Raw genomic sequence first — 23189 nt, forward strand, 5'->3', positions numbered from 1 at the left:
CATCCGATGCAGCAACATTTGAACTCTTCAGAATGGCGGCAATGAGATATTATGAAACACTCCCCCCAAATCATGAAGTCGCACACATAAAGAAAACAGCAGACAGCACTCGACTCCATACAGTCCAAAACACTGTGCGAGTAGTACAACCACCGAACAAAAGCTACACAGTGAATATATACTGTACAACAAGCAGACTACTGGTGAATGGTAAAAATGTGTCTGACTTTATTGATAGAGACTTGCAGAACATCCACAATATTATTTCTTCTAGTACAAGCAATAACACTAAACTTGATATTGATGACCTTAATCGTATGTTACGGGAACAGCTGACTAACATATTAAATGCAAATCAAATGAAGTATGAAGAAGTCAATAGCCAAAATACACAAGATAAAGATTCTGAAAACATTGCTTGTATAAAATGCACCAGAAATTGTAGGACAAAAAGTACGTATTGCTCGACAAGGTTCTGGCCCTACACGAAAAGCTAACAAACATAGTCTTCTCTAAAATAGACGAACAACTGGACAAAATTAGCTTGGCAGATATGAATGAAATGGAGAAAATAAATCCTGAAATGTATAATGTTGAAAGATCTACAACATTACAATCAAAACAGGACCAAAAAGAAACGGAAGAAATAAATCCTCAACTTAACAACATCGAAAGAAATACACTGTTGCAATCAAAATAGGACAAAACACCTATTACCACCAAGAACGCAGCAGAAACTGCTCCCCATGCGGGGCAGCCGGTACAGAACAATCCACAACGATATATGCAACCAAGTAATACTGCTAACAAATGGAACCTAGCCAACAGCCTAACAGGTCAACCACTTGTATACAGAGGATACCAGACATACAGTTTGCAACAACCTATTGACCAAGCAGGTGCCCCATTCAACCAAGGCAGAAGCAACCCACAGATGATAAACAATACAACCACAGAGAAAATTATACAACCAACAAATGCTCATTTTTTAGACAGACCAGGCGTCAAGAATCAGAACATATAGCAGGAACACATATCGATAGCAACAAGGGGAAGGGACATCTAACAATAGCCTCATATAACTGCAAAAACATCAAAACCTGTGGCCATGCAATCGATGAACTGATAAAATCAAATCACTTAATCTTATTACAAGAACACTGGCTTTTCCAATCACAAATTCATATGTTAAGTGATCTGCACTCAGAAATCAACTATGCAGAAAAGGGAGTCGATATTAATAACCCTTTACTCCCGATGTATATGTCAAGAGGCTATGGCGGTGTTGCTATCATATGGCAAAAAAGTATTGATCATCTAATAAAACCATTATCTGAAGGATCAGAAAAGATGCAATGCATAGAAATATTAAGCAATAGTGCGCACAACTTGCTGCTAGTGTCAGTTTACTTACCGTAAGTCGAGACCATGTTGAGGAATTTTTAGAATGTATTGACCAAACTCTACAAACTTTATCAAAAATACTATGGAACGCACGACATAATAATTGCAGGAGACCTAAACGAGGACTTAAATGATACTGCGACGTCAAGCAAAAGAAATAGATATTTGAGAAACTTTATCTCAGAGTGTAACTTCTCCTTCAACAATGCAGGAAAAACCTTCATAAAGGCATCTGGAGTAGAATGTTCAGAACTTGATTATTTTCTACACACTCTCAAAGACCCAAAGTTATACTCAAACAAAACAGTTCTACACTCCGTAAAAATGAATGTGTCAGATCATCGTCCAGTACAAATGACGTGTGTGCTTGATTTCACGAAGGTCGCACAAAAGCAAAGGAAAGGTAGCAACGTCACCCCTAAAATAAAATAGGACAAAATGGACATGGACCTATATAAAGCTATGGTCGACACATCATCAAAGTTGATATTGGAAAAATTAGATAATAATCAGATAGGACTGGAAGAATCTATTCAGACGACATGTGAGATAATGGCCAACTCAGCCATTAAATCCTCCAACATCAAACCCTCGTACAATGCAAAACCGTAACTCAAAGTATGGACACCTGCAGTACAGGTTGCTCTTAAGGAGATGCGAAATAGCTACAATGTGTGGGCAAAATCTGGAAAACATGAAGATCTAGATAATGTCCTTTTCCTGGAGAAACGACGAACAAAACAACTATTTCGAAAAACAGTTTGTGTAGAAATTGCAAAAAGAAGAGAGGACGAAAAAGAGCTGATCATGGAAACTAGAACCAGAAATATGAAACTATTCCATAGGCTAGTCAGAAATACACGTAAAAAAGGCGGAGAAATTATAATGGACTTGAATATAAATGGACACTGCTATACTGGAGATGAAAACATACTAGCAGGCTTCAAGGAACATTTCCGCACACTAGCAACATACGATGAAAACATCAACATTGACAACGACTATCATCAAAATGTGGAACATGAAATTCATATAATAAATCAACTGGTCAAAGGCAAGAACATTCCTGATGCATCAAGGGAAGAAATTTCAAACGCAATCAAAAATATCAACAAGGGTAAATCTGCTGACTACTACGGCATCACAATTGAACATATAGTTAATGCGGGAGAAATCATGGTCATCTTGCTCCAAAACATCATAAATGAAATATTCCAACAAGGATATGTGCCAGATCTCCTAAAAATCGGACTTCTCACACCAATTTTCAAAAACAAAGGAAGTAAGAATGATGCAGGAAATTACAGAGGAATAACAGTGCTGCCTGTAGTGAGCAAAATAATAGACACAGTGCTAAAAAATAGAACACAACCATCAGTAAAAGCCGTGCAACATAAATATCAACGTGGATTCACAAGTGGTTCAGGACCAATGAACTCAGCACTACCAGTAGAAGAAGTGTACCGTGAAGTTCATGACGGTGAAACAGAAGCACAAATAATACTGCTAGATGCCAAATCAGCGTTTGACAAAGTGATACATACCCATATGATGAGAAGAGTGTACCAAGCAGGTATCGAAGACAAACATTGGTCACTAATAAGTAGTCTGCACCAAAATGCTGCCAGTACCATCAAATGGGAGGAAATATCTCTGAGTGCCTCCCAGTCTCATTGGGTGTTCGTCAAGGTGGAATACTCAGCACAGACCTATACAAACTGTACGTAAATCCACTACTAGACAGATTGGAAAACTCAAATCTTGGTATAAGGATTGGTAATATAACAAGCAATGCCAGCGCCTGTGCTGATGATATAGCTTTAATGAGTACAAAAGAAGACGACACACAAGTCCTGATACATATGGCGCACGATTTTGCGTATATGGAAGGCTATGAGCTACAGCCCAAAAAAAGTGTGGCCTTAAACCTGCTGTCAAAAACTCTTAAAAAGAACAATACCAACGAGTGCATATTCAACATTGGAAATAACGTTATGCCAAATGTCAAGCAGGCACTACATCTTGGAATAATTCGAACAACATCAATGAAGGAAAACGTTGCTATAAATGTGGAGGAAAATATCAAGAAAGCTGGAAGAAGTGCATACGGCTTATTTGGCGGTGGTTTCCATGGACATAATGGACTAGATCCAGAAACATTGGTACACCTATTTAAAACTTACATAAGCCCTGTGTTACTCTACGGAATGGAACTATTACTACCCAAAACAGCTATGCTACTTCAACTAGAAAAATTCCAGAAAAGATTACTGAAACAGCTGCTTTCACTTCCAACATCAACACCAGACCAGGCGGTGTACATACTATCAGGAATTCTACCCGTCGAAGCGCAAATTGACAAAAGAGCACTGGGATTATTTAACAACATCTGTAACCAAGATGAAAGCAGCACGGAAAAACAACTGGCGCGGAGACAAATCAGTGTTAAATCCCTGGACAGTAATAGCTGGTTTATACAACTCAAAAAAGATCCTTACAAAATATAACATGGATGAAATCAACACCTACCTAGATATACCTATGAAGAAAGAAAAATGGATCACATTGATAAACTGAATTATCCAAAAACACTGGAGTGACTCAATAACAAGAATGGTTCCTTACTACAAAGGCCTACAACACTTAAATTACACGGAATTTCACCAAGGGAAGCTACATCCACTACTAAAAATCAAATGTCAATCAGCTAGAGACATAGGAAGAATTCTATAAATGCTAACCGGCACATACATTCTGCAGTCACACAGAATCAAAATGTATGAAAATGAAACAGACCCGATCTGTCTTATATGTCACCAAGGGGACGAAACGCTGGAACATTTTATCCTAGAATGTGAAGGGTTATCCGATACTAGGAATTCAATTATTATTAGACAAAGAAACACATGATTAATGAATAACAAAAAGCATCAGGTTTAAAATTTAATACGCCAAAAACGCGCCTCGTCCACACAAGACTCACCAGTGACGCCCAGATATAAAAGATCGAAGGAACCTGCTTTCTATGTTGTATATGTGCACGACTTGATTATGTTGTACATAGTTGTGCACAGTGAGGGATCCAGGACAAGGGTTCTGGGGTTTTCAACCAGTAGTACTGATTGAGGGTTTTTATGAAACCTAAAAAAAACATAGGGTATAAGATGGCGGCCATCATGGAATTCCCCTCAGGCACACTAAATATTGAAGGTATAGTTCGATGAAGAACGTATGACGAATGACAAATATTTCGACCAATGTAAAAACTGCAAAATCATATAACCAAATAAAGATGTTATCCCTTATTGTCAAATCTGTATAAGGACATATTTGTCTAATCGGATTATGGTGGCATTGATGATGCAACACACGACGTCATTTTTCAACCAACGAAAAAACTGCAATATTACATGGCTGAATAAAGCCCGACCGTGCAAGGGCTGTATAGCCAGCCAAGGTCGTTAAAAACTTCCATTTGTTGCTGAATAACGTCATACACAAATTCATTTAAGAGGACTACTGCCCTCTGTAAATCCGATGTTGACATCAAATCATCGAATACGCCATGATCATTTTCCTCATACTGGGATCGAAAAAGTCACATTTTCTATATCGACCAGAATACTGCGGTGAAATTCCACTCGTAGAAGCAATGTTATTTTCCCATAGAGTGGCTGTCATATTTTTTTTAAAACCACACAATCCTTTCTGTCAGTGTGTATGGTTGGCACACCCTCCTTACTTCTTGTAGAATGATTTTCATTTAAAAAAACGTCTTTCCACAAGAGGTCGGTTTAGAAACGATCATGATGGTAGACGGATTAATAACAGTCTTGTCGTTGCTGCTGCTAAGGTACTGCGTACTCTTCTCTGCTGCTGGGAATGCAAGGCCGTAACTACCATTGAGACTAAAATTTCGACACTTGATTATTTTTATGGTAATTAAATACGAAATATAATAGACATTTGTTGTTCTGTCGCAACCTAAATTTTATAATTTGTAATCATTCCATTTAAATTATTCCTCCTGGATATAACTCATCATTTCAACGGGTGTTGTTTCTCGATTTCATTAACCTAGTAATGATAATCGTTAAAAACAGGCTCTTGCAGAAAAGGGAAAAGCGATACTGAAGGTAAAGAAGGAATAGTTCAAGTAAACTAATGTTGTTGGTGATCACATTACTTGGACATGTAAAAATTGCACCGAGTACCAAAATTGCACTGATCCTCTGTACCCATTTAGCAGAACTATCAGCGAAAATCTTTCAATATTTCGCAAAGACACAAAAAATCTTTATATTTGAGGACCGCATTATTCAAAATTTTGTTCCCTTCTATCATAGTCTTCTATGTTCAAACCAATCTTAGCAAAACATATCATTTATATAAAAGTAAAATGACACAACTACGTATCAGTGCTCATTGTTTAAAAATAGAACGGGTAGAAATACAAACACAAATACAAATATTTGATTGTCACAAACACAATTACAATAATTGGCAAAGGCCCATATTTCAGTGCATTACAACAATAAATACAGCATACTAGTAGTTAAATATGTTATGATTAAGAAGCTAATATCTCATTTCTATACACCACACATTTATTTATATAAGAACTAGTCACTTTCAGGACTTTTAAAGAATTACTATTAATGCATCTATAAATATTTAGCTGATTTTCACTACAACATGTAGGAAGTATATTCAATATAATATTTTCAAAGTTAATTCTATGGTTGGAAAAAATTTCACATTTCAGTAAAAAGTGATTTTCATCTTCTACCTCACCTGATTTACATACATAACAAACTCGTTCATCGGTGGCGGTAAGCCTAAATATCGCCCCTTTTCAATAGCAAGATTGTGTGCACTCAATCTTATTTTACACAGAGATGACCTTTCTAATCTATTACTTAGAACATCAACATAAGAACTACGCTGATTTGAATTATGAAATTGTTGGTAAAATTTTAATTTTGATGAATCATGAATTTTTTATGATTGATCCTGTGTGCACTGATCAATCACTCGTTGTTTAATACTTGGTAGATATTGTTTAATAGAAAAGTTTCCCCCAGCTAGGTTTGAAAATCCTAGATTGTTTAAAATAGAATAAAGTTTCTTTGTCCAGGGGTTCTTTTTTTCAGTTGCTAGAAAAACCTTGGATACAAGTGTGTTTTCAGACCTTAAAATATAATAAAAAAAAAACTTAATACAGTGAAGACGTTGTTATTTTTGACCATAGCGGTAGCCTGCAGAGTTCAGCTCTACACGCAGCATTAATTGCTTTGCAATGAATCCCTAGAATTTCTTTTATGAATTTCATATGGAATTTTTCCAAAATGGAATTGTCTCCTGAACTATCAAAAACACCCCAAATCTCACTACAATACAGCAATATGGGGCTTACTAATGAATCAAATAACTTTTCTAAAAGTTTACAAGGATTATCCAATCCAATTGTTTTCTTAATCTTAAAACATGCTTTCCTAGCTTTTTCCATTAGTAAGGATACAGCTAAGATAAAGTTGCCATTACACTTTAACATTATTCCCAGGTAACAATATTTGGAGACGGTTTGTAAGGCATTATTATTATAGAAAAACTCGTTTAGATATGTTTTACCATTAGAATTAAATACTAATACCTTTGATTTTTGAACATTAACATGTAGCTTCCAATTTTAGCAATATGTACCAAGAATATTGAGACTGGTTTGTAAACCAGTTTTGCTTTCTGATAGTAATACAATATCATCAGCATATAATAAATAATTTACAGACAAATCACCAACTCTAACTGGTTCACAGCTACCATTGAATAAATCTTTTACGACATCATCAATAAAAATATTTGATAAATCCAGAATTCCAAGAGAACAACGTTTTTGCAAATCTTGCACTGAAGTTGAGACAGAAGCTAGAACATCACTTTATATCTTGTGATACATCTGCATTAGCTAGAGGTATAGGGGGAGGGTTGAGATCTCAAAAACATGTTTAACCGCGCCGCATTTTTGCGCCTGTCCAAAGTCAGGAGCCTCTGGCCTTTGTTAGTCTTGTTTTATTTTTAATTTTAGTTTCTTGTGTACAATTTGGAGTTTAGTATGGCGTTCATTATCACTGAACTAGTATACATATACTTGTTTAGGGGCCAGCTGAAGGACACCTCCGGGTGCGGGAATTTCTCGCTGCATTGAAGACCTGTTGGTGACCTTCTGCTGTTGTCTGCTCTATTGTTGGGTTGTTGTCTCTTTGACATATTCCCCATTTCCATTCTCAATATCAATTGTATATGCAGATATCAGGCAATTTCTTATATGGTTTAGTCTGATTTGAAAGATTCACATAACAATTAACTTTAAATGTTGTGTTTTTTAAAGTTTGAGTCAGAAATTTGTTTTTGCGCAAAATGTTTTAGTCAGTTTTCGACGCTATCAATCCAAAAAAAATCTAAATAAAACAAATTGAATGCCATATATCAGGATTATGGAAAATCTGGATCAAGAATAAATATTTTTGTCATCTGACTGACCACAATATTTTTTGTTCATTAAATTGGGGATCAGAATGTTTTTTTTAGAAAAAAAATCATAACCCCTCTTTTGAAGTTAAATAGTCGTTCCCTAACATCATGAAGCAGAGGTTAAGCTGACTATGCGGTATGGGCTTTGCTCATTGTTAAAGGCCGAACGGTGACCTATAGTTGTTAATGGCTGTCATTTTGGTCTCTTGTGGACAGTTTTCTCATTGGCAATCATACCACATCTTCTTTTTTTTATTTTTTTTTTATAGTTAATGAAATTCTATACCCTCTTCAACATGGCTTCAGGAGAAAAAGATCATGCGAGACACAACTCCTTGAATGTATCGACGATACCACCAAAAAGAAATGGAAAACGAAAAAAAAAGACTTTTCAAAGACTTTTAACAAGGTGTCCCATAGGTAACGCCTGCATAAATTGCACCATTATGGCATTCGAAGTGAAACAAACAAATGTACAAATGAATTATTCACCAAATAACCCCAAGTATAGTAGTTATTGCACATGTTAAAGGCGAAACATCAGACAAAGTGAAAGCACTTTTGAACATCGTCAAGGATTTGAGCACACTGCCTCCATATTTCGCCACAGCAAAGTCTCTTGAGACGAAAATCTCTATAACTAATCACCTCAACAATTTTTTTAACCAGTATTAAATCATATGTAACTTACCAGAATAGTCATCGTGTTGAATATAGGAAATATTTGGAAAAAGAAGAAGAATAATCCTCATTACAGAATCATGGATCGTTTGCAGATCGATTCAAACACGACGTTTTTCTATGATTCAACAAGGATTCAAAGTCAACATTTGAGTGGAACTAAATAGTAACTAGAGATTCATCTTCAAAGTAAACACAGAACGGAACCTCTGTCGGGTTCATAAATAAATGAAGATGAATAAAAAAAATGACAAAATAGGTGAAATTTGGATGCCCTCACGTTATTATTGCATGTCTCTGCTGGACTAGGATTTGATTTCTAGAAGAGGGTTTGGAAAATGGATATATTGGCCTTGTAAGAGCTGACAATGAATAAGCTTGCAGGAGACAGGATGAAAACGAATATTCTGCAACACAAAATACAGGAAATTCTTCTCATATACTTTATGATGGTATGATACTCAACCCCTAACTGGAGGGATTGTATTTAATTTTCATATGATGAAGACATAATCCTTCAATCAGTTAAATTGAGGTCTGTAGCTCGCATGTCAATTACTGCTAGTATTCTGTTGTTATTTATGTATTATTGTCATTTTGCTTCGCTTCTTTTGTTACCTTTTCTGACATCGGACTAGGACTTCTTCTTAACTGAGTTTTCCTACTTGCGTATTGCTTTATGTGTTTATTTATTCTACATTGGCTAGAGGTATAGGGGGAGGGTTGAGATATCATAAAACATGATTAACCTAGTCGCATTTTTGCCCCTTTCCGAAGCCAGGAGCCTCTAGCCTTTGTTAGTTTTGTATGTTTTCTTTTAGGTCATTTATATGTTTTGGAGTTAAGTGTGACGTCCATTTTCACTGAACTAGTACACAATTCAAAATGGGGGCCAGCTGATGGAGGACTACCTCCGGATGCGGGATTTTCCCGATGTGTTCAAGACCCATTGGTGGCCTTCGGCTGTTGTCTGCACTTTGGTCGGGTTGGCGTCTCTTTGACATATATATGATTTTCATTCTCAACTTTATTTAAGGTATACAGGTGCTTAACGTCGGAATGAGCTACCAAATGAGTTGCGTAAGTAATTATCTTTAAATCCATTTCAAGAACGTGATAAACATTTGGCTGGCAGCTCATGTAAGTATTTCGAACCAAAACTAATGTGTTTTTTTTATATGCATGGTCTCTGCCATTGTGTGCCAATTTTAGTTATTTAACCTATCTCAATGTGATTTTGAAAGTTGCAACTACCTTTTAACATTTGTTCTTGTCTTCAAGTTTACTTTATAAGAACATTCTGTGTGTTTGATCTTGTACTCTCAAAAATAGTCAAATAAAAAAAAATGTGGAAGTCCAAGGAAAATTCAAAACGGAAAGTCTTTTAACAACAAATGACATAATCAAGCAGAGCTCAAGCACATCAAACGAATGGAAACATTTGTCATATTCCTGATTTAGTGCATAACTTTCCTGCTGTAGGTGGATGGAACCTGCTTTCTATGTTGTATATGTGCACGACTTGATTATGTTGTACATAGTTGTGCACAGTGGGGGATTCAGGACAAGGGTTCTGGGGTTTTCAACCAGTAGTACTGATTGAGGGTTTTTATGAAACCTACAAAACATAGGGTATAAGATGGCGGCCATCATGGAATTCCCCTCAGGCACACTAAATATTGAAGGTATAATCCGATGAAGAACGTATGACGAATGACAAAAATTTCGACCAATGTTAAAACTGCAAAATCATATAACCAAATAAGGATGTTATCCCCTATTCATTAATCTGTATAAGGACATATTTGTCTAATCGGATTATGGTGGCATTGATGATGCAACACACGACATCATTTTTCAACCAATGAAAAAAAAACCTGCAATATTATATGGCTGAATAACGCCCGACCGTGCAAGGGCTGTATAGCCAGTCAAGGTCGTTAAAAACTTCCATTTGTTGCTGAATAACGTCATACACAAATTCATTTAAGAGGACTACTGCCCTCTGTAAATCCGATGTTGACATCAAATCATCGAATACGCCATGATCATTTTCCTCATACTGGGATCGAAAAAGTCACATTTTCTATATCGACCAGAATACTGCGGTGAAATTCCACTCGCAGAAGCAATGTTATTTTCCCATAGAGTGGCTATATAGCTTGACATTATTGAGGAACGGTCAGACCTTTAAAACGGTATGATTTTGCCTTTTCGAATTTGGAACTACGGAATTTCGTGTCCTCATATTTCGGATTTAGGGATCGGACACCCTAAACCCATAACCCCTAAATTTATCGATTCTAGAACTAAAATATCTTACCACTGACTATTTCCAGAAATAATTTGAAATCACGGACCTACACGAAAACGACGAAAACTCCAGTCCAATTCCCATGTACCCATATCACACAAGTAAACTAACTACTAGTATACTATAATAGATAGAATAATATACATGTATCTTATCTCATTCTATCCCTAGTTTGATCAAGTTACTCTTTGTCAGCATAAAAGCGAGTTTATGATTTTGTAACAGCGACTGTACGATGGTGCTTACGGGAAAGCTTAATTCCCTTTTGTAGACGCAACTGTTACTACCGATGCTGCTACCGAATTGCTGAAGGAGAAGGAATCGGAAGAAGATGTCGATCATTATGTTGATGATAGTATGCTATCGTTAGAATCACAGACTGCCCTAAAACGACTGAAAACTTGGGGAAGGGCATGCATGAGTGGCGAGAGATTGTGCGGTCTTGCCATGCTCATTGTTCATCGCGATAAGGATGTCAGCAGACTAAATATTCTGAAACGATTTGACGAAACCGGTCATAGAAAAATTACTTAATCGATGTTTGTTCTGTGTTCGGGCAACAGACTGAAATTGATATCTGGATGTTTATCTGACATATTTTAGACATTTTTGTTAAAAATTTGGTGCTAGTAAATTCTTTAAATATGAAAAAATTATATAAAAAGTGTCCAAATTTAAAACATTGTGAAACTCTGGAAATGCCTAGAATGCAGGATTTTGCACCATTCATTCAGTACCCTCCCAAATTTGTTTTAGCCTCGCTGGGCTCGGCTCAGTAATATTATAATATAATATGCCTAGTTACGGCCTTGGAATGCTTGTTTTTTTTCATATGTGGTCGAAGGTCGTGAGGCCAAGAATAAAAGCTACGACATAGGTCAACTGAACATCTTCACCCTTTCTGCAGGTTTCTTTCGAAAGTGCAGTTAGCAAAACATGTGCTCGTCTTACGGGCGACAGAATTTGAGATTGTCGACCCTCAAGACGAATTCGATTTGAAACAAATTGGATCCGGTTACTCTTAAGTAAATTGGTTTTTCATACACGATGTTGAATGTTCCCGATATCTTCGTTCAAAACCCCTGCCTATTGAAGTAAAGGCAGGGTCTTTCCTCTGACGTACGTCTGGTCTACGAAATCCGTGCAAATCAGACACGTCTCAACTTGTGGTACGAACAATAACTCCAGCAATGCACATGCCCATTCGCCATTCATTATACATACCGTTTATAAAGTTGAAGTCTAAATGCTCCGCCATTATTATTTTCAAAAACCGAGGGAAAACCTTGGCTTGATACGAATAGGTATAATTGTGTATAAATTTCTGCACATTCAGTATATGTGTTTTGGGGTGATACATTGTGCAGTGACAACTAACTTCTGACTAATCTGCACATCCTTTATAAGTGTTTTGGTGGTTATACATTATGTAGTGACAACTTCTGCACATCCAGTATATGTGTTTTTGGGGTGAAAATTGTATAGTGACAACTTCTGCACATTCAGTATATATGTGTTTTAGGGTAGAAAAATTGAGTAATGACAACATCTTCACCTCAATTATATGCGTGTTTTGGGTGATATATTGTTTAGTGACAACTTCTGCACATCCAGTTTGTGTTTTAGGGGTGATACTCTGTATAGTGACAACTTCTGCGTATTCAGTATATGTGTTTTAGGGGTGATACATCGTGTAGTGACGACTGTTGCTCATCAAGTATGTGTGGTTTTTTTTTTGGGGTGGTACGTTTTGTTGTGACAACCTCCACACATGCAGTATGTGTTTTGGGGTGATGCATCGTGTAGTGACAACTTCTGCATATCCTGTATTTGTGTTTTAGTGGTGATACATTGTATAGTGAAAACTTCTGCTTATTCAGTATATGTGTTTTAGGAAAGAAACATTAATTGTAACAAATTCTGCACATCAAGTATATGTGTTTCGGGGTGATACATTGTGTTGTGACAACTTCTGCACATGCAGAATGTGTGTTATTTGAAAATGCCTGTACCAAGTCGGGAATGTGACGGTTCTTGTCCATTCGTTTTTGATGTGATTTGTCATTTGATTTTGCCATGTGATTATAGACTTTCCGATTAGATTTTTCTCTGAGTTTAGTATTTTTGTGATTTTAATTTTTATTGGGATGATACATTGTCTAGTGACAGCTTCAGCACATCAAGTATATGTGTTTGGGGTGATACATTGTGCAGTGGCAACTTCAGCACATCCAGTATGTGTATTGGGGTGATACATTAATTGTAACAACGTCTGCACATCAAGTATATGTGTTTGGGGTGATATATTGTGTAGTGACAATTTCAGCACATTCAGTATGTGTATTGGGGTGATACATTCATTGTAACAACGTCTGCACATCAGGTATATGTGTTTGGGGTGATACATTGTGTAATGACAACTTCTGCACATCAAGTATATGTGTCTGGGGTGATAGCTTGTGTAGTGACAACTTCAGCACATCCAGTATGCGTATTTGGGTGATACATTCATTGTAACAACGTCTGCACATCAGGTATATGTGTTTGGGGTGATACATTGTGTAATGACAACTTGTGCACATCAAATATGTGTTTGGGGTGATATATTCTGTAGTGACAACTTCAGCACATCCAGTATATGTATATTGGGGTGATACATTAATTGTTACAACTTCTGCACATCAATTTTATGTGTTTGGGATTATACATTGTGTAGTAACACCTTCAGCACATCCAGAATGTGTTTTGGGGTGATAAATTTAGTCCTGGTATCTATGATGAGTTTATTTAATTGTTACAACTTCTGCACATCAAGTCTATGTGTTGTGGTGATGCATTAAGTGTAACAACTTCTGCACATCAAGTATATGCCTTTGGGGTGATACATCAATTGTAACAACTTTTGCACATCCAGCATATGTGTTTTAGGGTAGATAAATTATGTAGTGACAATTTCTGCACATCAAGTATATCAAACAATTCAAACGGTAAATGTGGTGGGATTAAATATGTTAGCAGGACCCCAACACTCCCCTAACTTGGGACAGTGGTATAACAGTACAACGTCAGAACAGTTAAATCATTGTAGACAGTTCATATTAGATTAATATATAATCTTGACAAACTTATGAGTGCTACCTGTTTATAATAATTTCATTTCTGTAAATAGTTTTTGTGCATGTGCAAATCTTCTGGTGAGGATTTTTCATCATTTTAACTTTGGTATACCTTGATGTGAATACGCTAGAGGAGATTACCAGAGGGATTTTCAAACTCATAGATCGAAAATAAACTGAAAACGCCATGGCTAAAAAAGAAAAAGGAGTGTACACAAGATACAGCATAAAAAACTAAAGACTTGGCAAAACAAATCCCACCAAAAACTGGAGGTGATCTAAGGTGCTCCGGAAGGGTAAGCAGATCCTGTTCCACATGTGGCACCTGTTGTGAAGCTCCTGTTATTACAAACCCGGTAAATAGTCTGATTTGGTAGGTCACATTCGTTTTAACTGTTCCATCAAGGGATCACAATATTTGAGGGAATTATAAAAAAAAGAAGAATTGACCGTCAACGTCACTGGAAATGCAAAACTTATGTTTGGCTTGTGCGACATTATAAAAATTAAACATAGCATTGTTTTAATCTTAGGTAGACAACACTACAAATTGAAAATGTATATTTTTGTTGGTTCAACTACAATTATAGACAAAGGAAGATAACACCAATTTGTTTAAAAGATTACTTAACAATGAACTTATTGAAATTTTATAACAGATATTAGATTGATGCACCTTACACAAGTTTCTGGACAAGTATGGTTATACACAAATATCATTTGGCAACTTCAATATCTGAGGGTATATTCATTCATACACAACTTTTTGGAATTTTTGATCTTCAATGCTCTTCAACTTTGTACTTGTTTGGGTTTATGAATATTTTGATATGAGCGTTACTGATGAGTCTTGTGTAGACGAAATGCCCGTCTGGCGTACCTAATTAGAATCCTGGTACCTTTGAGAACTATTCATGTATAGGATATAGAATAATGTGACCAATGCAATATGTTTTGTTTATCTCAAAATTAGTGATACAAATTTTGAAAATTGATAATACATATACAGTTTTTGACTACATGAATGCTATCTTTATACTGAAACCTCACATGCCCAGGTAAGTCGAAAGGGCAGAGTAAATAAATAAAAATATCAATAAAAATATCCGATATTAAGCAGATATCCTACATTTGTGTAAGCAACTAAAGGTTGCCTAATGGCCTTCAACAACGACCATAAATAATACTGTGTTTGTGTAGTAAGATATTTAAGGAAACAGCAGGACAAAATATAAAACTCAAGTTGAAAACCAATGATCTGATACAAAACAATTAATGAAAAATGATGTGACTGATAGCAATCAACAACAATCACTGAATTACAGGCTCCTGACTTGGGACGGGCACCTGTATTGGGAGAGACATGCAGAATGTGTCCAGGTGAAACATGTATATGAGGCTGATGAGCCCAAATCTTCTCTTAACCTGGTTATTGTCTGCAAACCACATTTTGAAGGTATGTTTAATTAAAGAACCTTAGTGAGCGCGCGCTCACATACCCCACGTCCCCAAATTGTCACTGGAGAAATAAAATAACTAAGAAAAAAAAATTGTATAAGAAAAAAAATTGAATCATAATTTCCTGTTGATATGCACATCTACATTTTATGTCCTTATTATCTTCAAAGTTTCATGAAATTCTGTTGTGTGGTTTCAGAGGAGTTGCGATGACAAACTGTTGCAGAAGTATATTGAAGCAAATAAATTCAAAGGGGCGGGGCGTAACTCGTAGAAAAAAATTGAATCGTAATTTCCTGTCAATATGCACATCTACATAGTATGTCCTTATTATCTCAAAAGGTTTCAGATGAGTTGCGATGACAAACTGTTGCAGAAGTATATTGAAGCAAATAAATTCAAAGGGGTGTAACTCACAAAAATAATTAATCGTAACTTCCTGTCGATATGCACATCTTCATAGTACATGTATGTCCTTATTATCTAAAAAGGTTTCATAAAATTCTGTTGTGTGGTTTGAGAGGAGCTGAGATGACAAACTGTTGCAGTAGTATTTTGAAGCAAATAAGTTCAAAGGGGGTGTAACTCCTAGAAAAAAAATTGAATCGTTATTTCCTGTTGATATGCACATCTACATAGTATGTCCTTATTATCTAATAGGTTTCATGAAATTCTGTTGTGTGGTTTGAGAGTAGTTGCGTTGACAAGAAACAGGACTGACGGACAGACGGATGGACAGATGGACGGGTCAAAAACATTATACCCTCCCCAACTTCGTTGTGTGGGGTATAATAATGTTTTATTGTATGAAAGTTGAATCAAAAAAGAAGTTAGATGAAAAACAGCACTACATGTATATAAAATATTCTGTATAAATCAGTGATTCCCTCACGGTCTCTTTTACCTAGTGTGTGTGTGCTTTTTTTGGGGGTATTTGGTATTCCTTTCCGTTTTTAAATGTAATACTATGCATTGTAGATTCTGTCAAAAAACAATATGAAAAGATTTCTGAGAAAATTTTTATTACATGAAGTTTCCATAGAAACTCCAGCAATAAGATATAAGAATAATGCCAGCATTAGCGGCAAACATATAATGATCCAAAATATACATACAAACAAACAACATCTTCATACAAATAACATTTACAAAAATATCTTTTTTTCTCTCATTCATACACAATGCAAAAATTAGTTTGAACCATCTGGAATACTCAAATTCACCAAATTTTCTTACATAAATAAAATGCTAGTTTATAGACTGAACTTTGGTTTGTTTCTTGCTTCTCTATGGGAGGAGAAGTAATAATAAAACAAAGCACACTTCTCACCATAGCTCACTTCTCACCATAGCACACTTCTCACCATAGCTCACATGATGGTTTTTAAAAGTGTATTCAGATGTCTCTTGTTCAAAGGGGGAACTATTCACTGAAAAACTGATTTTACTCCTGTTTTCTAGTGCTGAATCTGACAAAATGCCAAGAATCATAATTTTAATTTTAAGACTAAATAAAACTTTTAAAATGGTAGGTGCTTTGATAAACAAAAAATGCTTGGATGTATTCATACAAATAAATTAATAAGTAACAAAGGTTTCAATACAAAACAAAACCAAGTCTTCTTCAGACATAAAGCAATTTAACAAACTTAGCATCATACATATATAATGCAAGACTTAAATATGGGATAAATGAAAAGACAGGATAAACATTAATTGAATCATCTTAGTAAGGGGGAACAACTAAACAAAAATGTATTCAATAAAAAGCTTACAGTATATTTACTATATTTCTACATGAACTATTCATGTTCTCTAATACCCATTAGAAATGATTCGGGTAAGAATATACACGAATGCCTGTCATAGTGTATTATATTTCCAGCAATTTTTAATGAAAAATATTATTTTACATCTGAATAAAATGAGATTTAGGGAAAAGTTCAATGAGACAGCAACCAAGCCAATATCACAAAGAGAACAAAGGACATCCACAGGTTAACTAACAATCTACAACAATACACAGTTGTCCATGCATGATAAGTTCTAACAAATTGTCAAAATATCATTCTTCAATATTGTTTTTAGACAAGACATTTATAAAACTAAACACCACTCTCTCACTCTACATATTCTGCAATGACTTAGAACATTTGTTTATGTTTGACCTTGCTTTATACATGTAGCAAGTGTTGTCATCTAATCTATGTATGATTATGCAGATTTTTATTGGACAACAGAGTGACATTTTTATTTACTGTACTTTCAAGAAAGTTCAGTTAAATTATAAAATGGTAAATAGAGATATAATAAACATAAAGAATTATTGATGGCCCATTGTTTAATCAATAACAATTTTCTAAGCAAAAACAGACTTTTTATTTCCATGGTTCTTTTACTAACACATATTTATGTGTCTTTTAAAATCTAATCTGATTACAGACTAATCCTTGCTGAGGACTAGACCTTTAAAACATTACTTCAGCAAATGAAATTGAGATCAGCTCAAAGAATTGTTTTTTTTTAAATTTTCACTCATAAAAGTCTACAAACAAATTTATTTGCCACTTTTACGTGTATTTGTGACTTTCCTAGAAAATGAAGTAATGTTTCAATAGAAAAGTCCCACGAAGTAATTTCTATACAAATATTTCCAAATATTTTGACACATTCCCTGAGTTTTGTATTTAGCGAATCTTTTTTTGTAAGATTAAATTTCTATAATAAAAAAAAAAGAAACTTTGTTCATGTGAATTACCAACAAACACATGATTCTATAAAAATAATCTAAAAAAATTAGGTTCTTTAGTCAAGGCATGCTGCTTTTGTTTTTAGTTAATTTTCTAATGTAACCTTCCTGATATGTTACAATCTACAGAACAAACTAACTGTTAGATTTATCATTCTTGTCTGACTCAGTAAAATTACATCAAAATCTATCCTATATCCTCAGTGGATTACAATACCTTCCACTTATTATATAGCTGATTTGCTCTTCATTATTTCTGTATTCTTACATAAAACTTATGTTAAACAGTTGTTACTTGACCATTATTTTTTGTGGGTTTCCTTCTTTTTAAAATCTTAGGCATGTGAAAATTCTGTAACCATAATTAACTTTCCTTCTAATGGAATGATCTCACTTGTGAAATAACTTGTTAATTGGCCAATAAAAACTACTTTTTATACCATAGTCGATTTCTGTGAAATGTAGTTAATTTACTCAGCATGCTACAGAAACGTTATAGAATCCAATTATTCCAAGTGTGAAGATTCTGAGCCATCAACATAAAAAATGAATCTTAGTCAATGATGTGTTTTAAAATACATGAGTTATATACAAGTTAACACAGAATCGCTTTGAATAAGAGTGGTCCCATTATTTACATATTGCCGGAGACTTGCCATCCACAAGATGTGATTTAACCACACCGTCTTCTTCTACTGTTACTGTTTCTTTACCATTCTCTACAACTCTGAAATAATACAATGGAATTATACAATCATTTCAAACTCTGAAATAATACAATGGAATTATACAATCCTTTTGTTAGCCAAACTCTGAAATAATACAACGGAATTATACAATCCTTTTAATCAAACTCTGAAATAATACAACGGAATTATACAATCCTTTTAATCAAACTCTGAAATAATACAATGGAATTATACAATCCTTTTAATCAAACTCTGAAATAATACAATGGAATTATACAATCCTTTTGTTAGCTAAACTCTGAAATAATACAATGGAATTATACAATCCTTTTGTTAGCCAAACTCTGAAATAATACAACGGAATTATACAATCCTTTTAATCAAACTCTGAAATAATACAACGGAATTATACAATCCTTCTGTTAGCCAAACTCTGAAATAATACAATGGAATTATACAATCCTTTTAATCAAACTCTGAAATAATACAATGGAATTATACAATCCTTTTGTTAGCTAAACTCTGAAATAATACAATGGAATTATACAATCCTTTTAATCAAACTCTGAAATAATACAACGGAATTATACAATCCTTTTAATCAAACTCTGAAATAATACAACTGAATTATACAATCCTTTTAATCAAACTCTGACATAATACAACAGAATTATACAATCCTTTTACTCAAACTCTGAAATAATACAATGGAATTATACAATCCTTTTAATCAAACTCTGAAATAATACAATGGAATTATAATCCTTTTAATCAAACTCTGAAATAATACAATGGAATTATACAATCCTTCTGTTAGCCAAACTCTGAAATAATACAATGGAATTATACAATCCTTCTGTTAGCCAAACTCTGAAATAATACAATGGAATTATACAATCCTTCTGTTAGCCAAACTCTGAAATAATACAATGGAATAATACAATCCTTTTACTCAAACTCTGAAATAATACAATGGAATTATACAATCCTTCTGTTAGCCAAACTCTGAAATAATACAATGGAATTATACAATCCTTCTGTTAGTCAAACTTTGAAATACTACAATGGAATTATACAATCCTTCTGTTGGCCAAACTTTGAAATAAAACAATGGAATTATACTATTTTTCTATTAGCCAAACTCTGAAATAATACAATGGAATTATACAATACTTCTGTTAGCCAAACTCTGAAATAATACAATGGAATTATACAATTCTTTATGTTCCTGTTCCAAACAAAAATCAAGTAATCCATTGGATGTCTATCGATTGATATCTACTATAATTGATTTTAGTTTATTGCTGTATTGAGCATGTAATCTATTGGATGTCTATAGATTGATATCTACTATAATTGATTTTAGTTTATTGCCGTATATAGCCAGTAATCCATTGGATGTCTATCGATTGATATCTACTATAATTGATTTTAGTTTATTGCCTTATAGAGCCTGTAATCCATTGGATGTCTATCGATTGATATCTACTTTAATTGATTTTAGTTTATTGCCGTATAGAGCCTGTAATCCATTGGATGTCTATAGATTGATATCTACTATAATTGATTTTAGTTTATTGCCGTATTGAGCCTGTAATCCATTGGATGTCTATTGATTGATATCTACTATAATTGATTTTAGTTTATTGCCGTATAGAGTCTGTAATCCATTGGATGTCTATAGACTGATATCTACTATTATTACATTGGTTGCAATGAATTACATTGATTTCCCAGTCAAATAAAAACCGATAATTTTACATGTGAAATAAACGTGGTTATTTCACTCTCTGACGTCATACAACAATAGGCGTTGTCAAGACGTCGATAACGTCGGATCAAAACATGCGTAGAAAAAACATATAGTTCCTTACATTTTCTACATTAATTTCAGAAAAAAAGAGCCATTTGCCAATGTAATAAAAAGAATAACTAATCAAAGAATTCAAATATCGAAAAATATTCAACTCGTGACCGAACAACACTGATAATTAACTCATAAAATTATACACCTCAAGTTTCATCAATAAAATATTCATTCTAATCATTTTTGTTTTACATCATTTATTTGGACATTAAAGCAATTAAACATTGGTTGTTTTTGTATATATGTCCTGTACCTCTGATATATTGATCAGATTATTGCCCTGTTTAACATTATATTTGCCACATGATGAACTTCTTAGCATGTATCCATGATGAAAACAAGCAGTAAATTCTACTGTCATATTTAGAAGATCTATCTGTTCTTTTGTATACTGGTGATAAAATAAGAACAAGATCAAACATTAGTTTTCTGTAAATAAGTGGTATATTCTTACTTTTTTGTTACAATTCTTTTGCCATTGACAATTTTCGTTGACGTAGAAGTTGAGCGGAAGTTTCCTCCTGCATTTGAGGGTCCACCAAATGATGTACTTGTAAACGATGACATTCTGGAAATAAATGGCACATATTTTACAATCATCTTATTCTTTATGCAATGTTCAAGCTATTTTTATAAAAAAAAACTTTAGTTGAGATTAATTGTAAGCATACTGAATTGTTCATGACTTACAATCAATCTTAGTCCTAAGTTTTTTTTTGAAACTGTCTCCTGCATTTTAAAACAACAAATTGACCATAAGAAATTGTCCTCTACAGTAAACATTTGAATGTCATTATTGTTTGACAACTATTACAACATAAACATCAGTATAGCTTGACCTTACCTGATCACCGATAGTATTTTAAACGTATTCATGCAATATTTAATTTCTTGTATGTTTTAAAAACAAAAATACATCTTAGTTTGAAATTTAATGTCTTAAATGTAGTAATTACCATTTTCTAATTAGCATATAACACTAATTGTTTTTAATCTTAAAAACTATATCTTAAACTACATTATCCATTTCAACAAAAATCCCATATGAACACTTGATTAACAAGAATGTGTCCCCAGTACACGGTTGCCCCACTTGCACTATCATTTTCTATGTTCAGTGGACCCGAAATTGGGGTAAAATCTCTAATTTGGCATTAAAATTAGAAAGATCATATCATAGGGAACATGTGTACTAAGTTTCAAGTTGATTGGACTTAAACTTCATCAAAAACTACCTTCACCAAAAACTTTAACCTGAAGCGGGACAGACGGACGAATGAACAAACTGACACACAGACCAGAAAACATATTGCCCCTCTACTATCGTAGGTGGGACATAAAAATCTTTTTTTTAGAACTGTGAGCAAATTTTGGAAGTTTTACAGATGAATTAAAACTAGAGGCTCTCAAGAGCCTGTGTCGCTCACCTGTTACTGTATTTACTGATGTCGGCCATCTTGGTTGGTAGGCAGGGTCATTAGACACTTTTTTAAAATAGATACCCTAGTAATGATTGTGGCCAAGTTTGGTTAAATTTGGCCCATAGTTTTAGAAAAGAAGATTTTTGTACAAAGTACAAGTTACAAAAATGGCGAAAAGTTGATCAATATTGACTATAAAGGACAATAACTCCTTAAGGAATTCTCTGACAATTTTGGTCATGATGACTTATTTGTAGATCTTACTTTGCTGAACATTATTGCTGTTTACAATTTATCTCTATCTATAATAGTATTCAAGATAATAACCAAGAACTGCAAAATTTCCTTAAAATTACCAATTCAGGGGCAGCAACCCAACAACCAGCTGTTCGATCCATCTGACAATTTCAGGGCAGATAGATCTTGACCTGATAACAGTTTAACCCCGTCAGATTTGCTCTAAATGCTTTGGTTTTTGAGTTGTAAGCCAAAAACTGCATTTTACCCCTATGTTCTATTTTTAGCCGTGGCGGCCATCTTGGTCGGATGGCCGGGTCACAGGACACATTTTTTAAACTAGATACCCCAAAGATGATTGTGGCCAAGTTTGGTTAAATTTGGCCCAGTAGTTTCAGAGGAGAAGATTTTTGTAAAAGTTTACAGACGACGGACGCAGGACGACGGACAACGGACGCCAAGTGATGAGAAAAGCTCACTTGACCTTTCAGGTCAGGTGAGCTAAAAATGTAATTTTGAAATAGGAAATAGGTAAATTTTTCTATGTTGTGATGTTATGCTATTGTTTCAGAAAAATGGAGAAGGTTTGGTACCATTTAAACATTTAATCCCGCTGCAAATGTTTGCACCTGTCCTAAGTCAGGAATCTGATGTACAGTAGTTCTCGTTTTTTTATATAGATTAGACCGTTGGTTTTCCCTTTGAATGGTTTTACACTATTA

General features: G+C 34.4%; 1 protein-coding gene across 10 annotated transcripts in view; it reads right to left on the bottom strand.

The window, feature by feature from the left end:
• Positions 1 to 16509: 16509 nt before the first annotated feature.
• LOC143065329 (dnaJ homolog subfamily B member 6-like) overlaps positions 16510 to 23189 on the bottom strand; it is a 33693-nt gene continuing 27013 nt past the window's right edge. For all 10 annotated transcript variants that reach the window (XM_076238858.1, XM_076238855.1, XM_076238848.1 and 7 more), the window contains 2 exons: positions 21264 to 21377; positions 16510 to 18980 (listed from right to left, as the gene is read on the bottom strand). In XM_076238858.1, the coding sequence (XP_076094973.1) occupies positions 18884 to 18980; positions 21264 to 21377 (211 nt within the window). In that variant the 3' untranslated portion in view covers positions 16510 to 18883. The remainder of the gene's footprint in view (positions 18981 to 21263; positions 21378 to 23189) is intronic.

Source organism: Mytilus galloprovincialis, chromosome 2, assembly GCF_965363235.1.
Source record: "Mytilus galloprovincialis chromosome 2, xbMytGall1.hap1.1, whole genome shotgun sequence".
Lineage (NCBI taxonomy): Eukaryota > Metazoa > Mollusca > Bivalvia > Mytilida > Mytilidae > Mytilus > Mytilus galloprovincialis.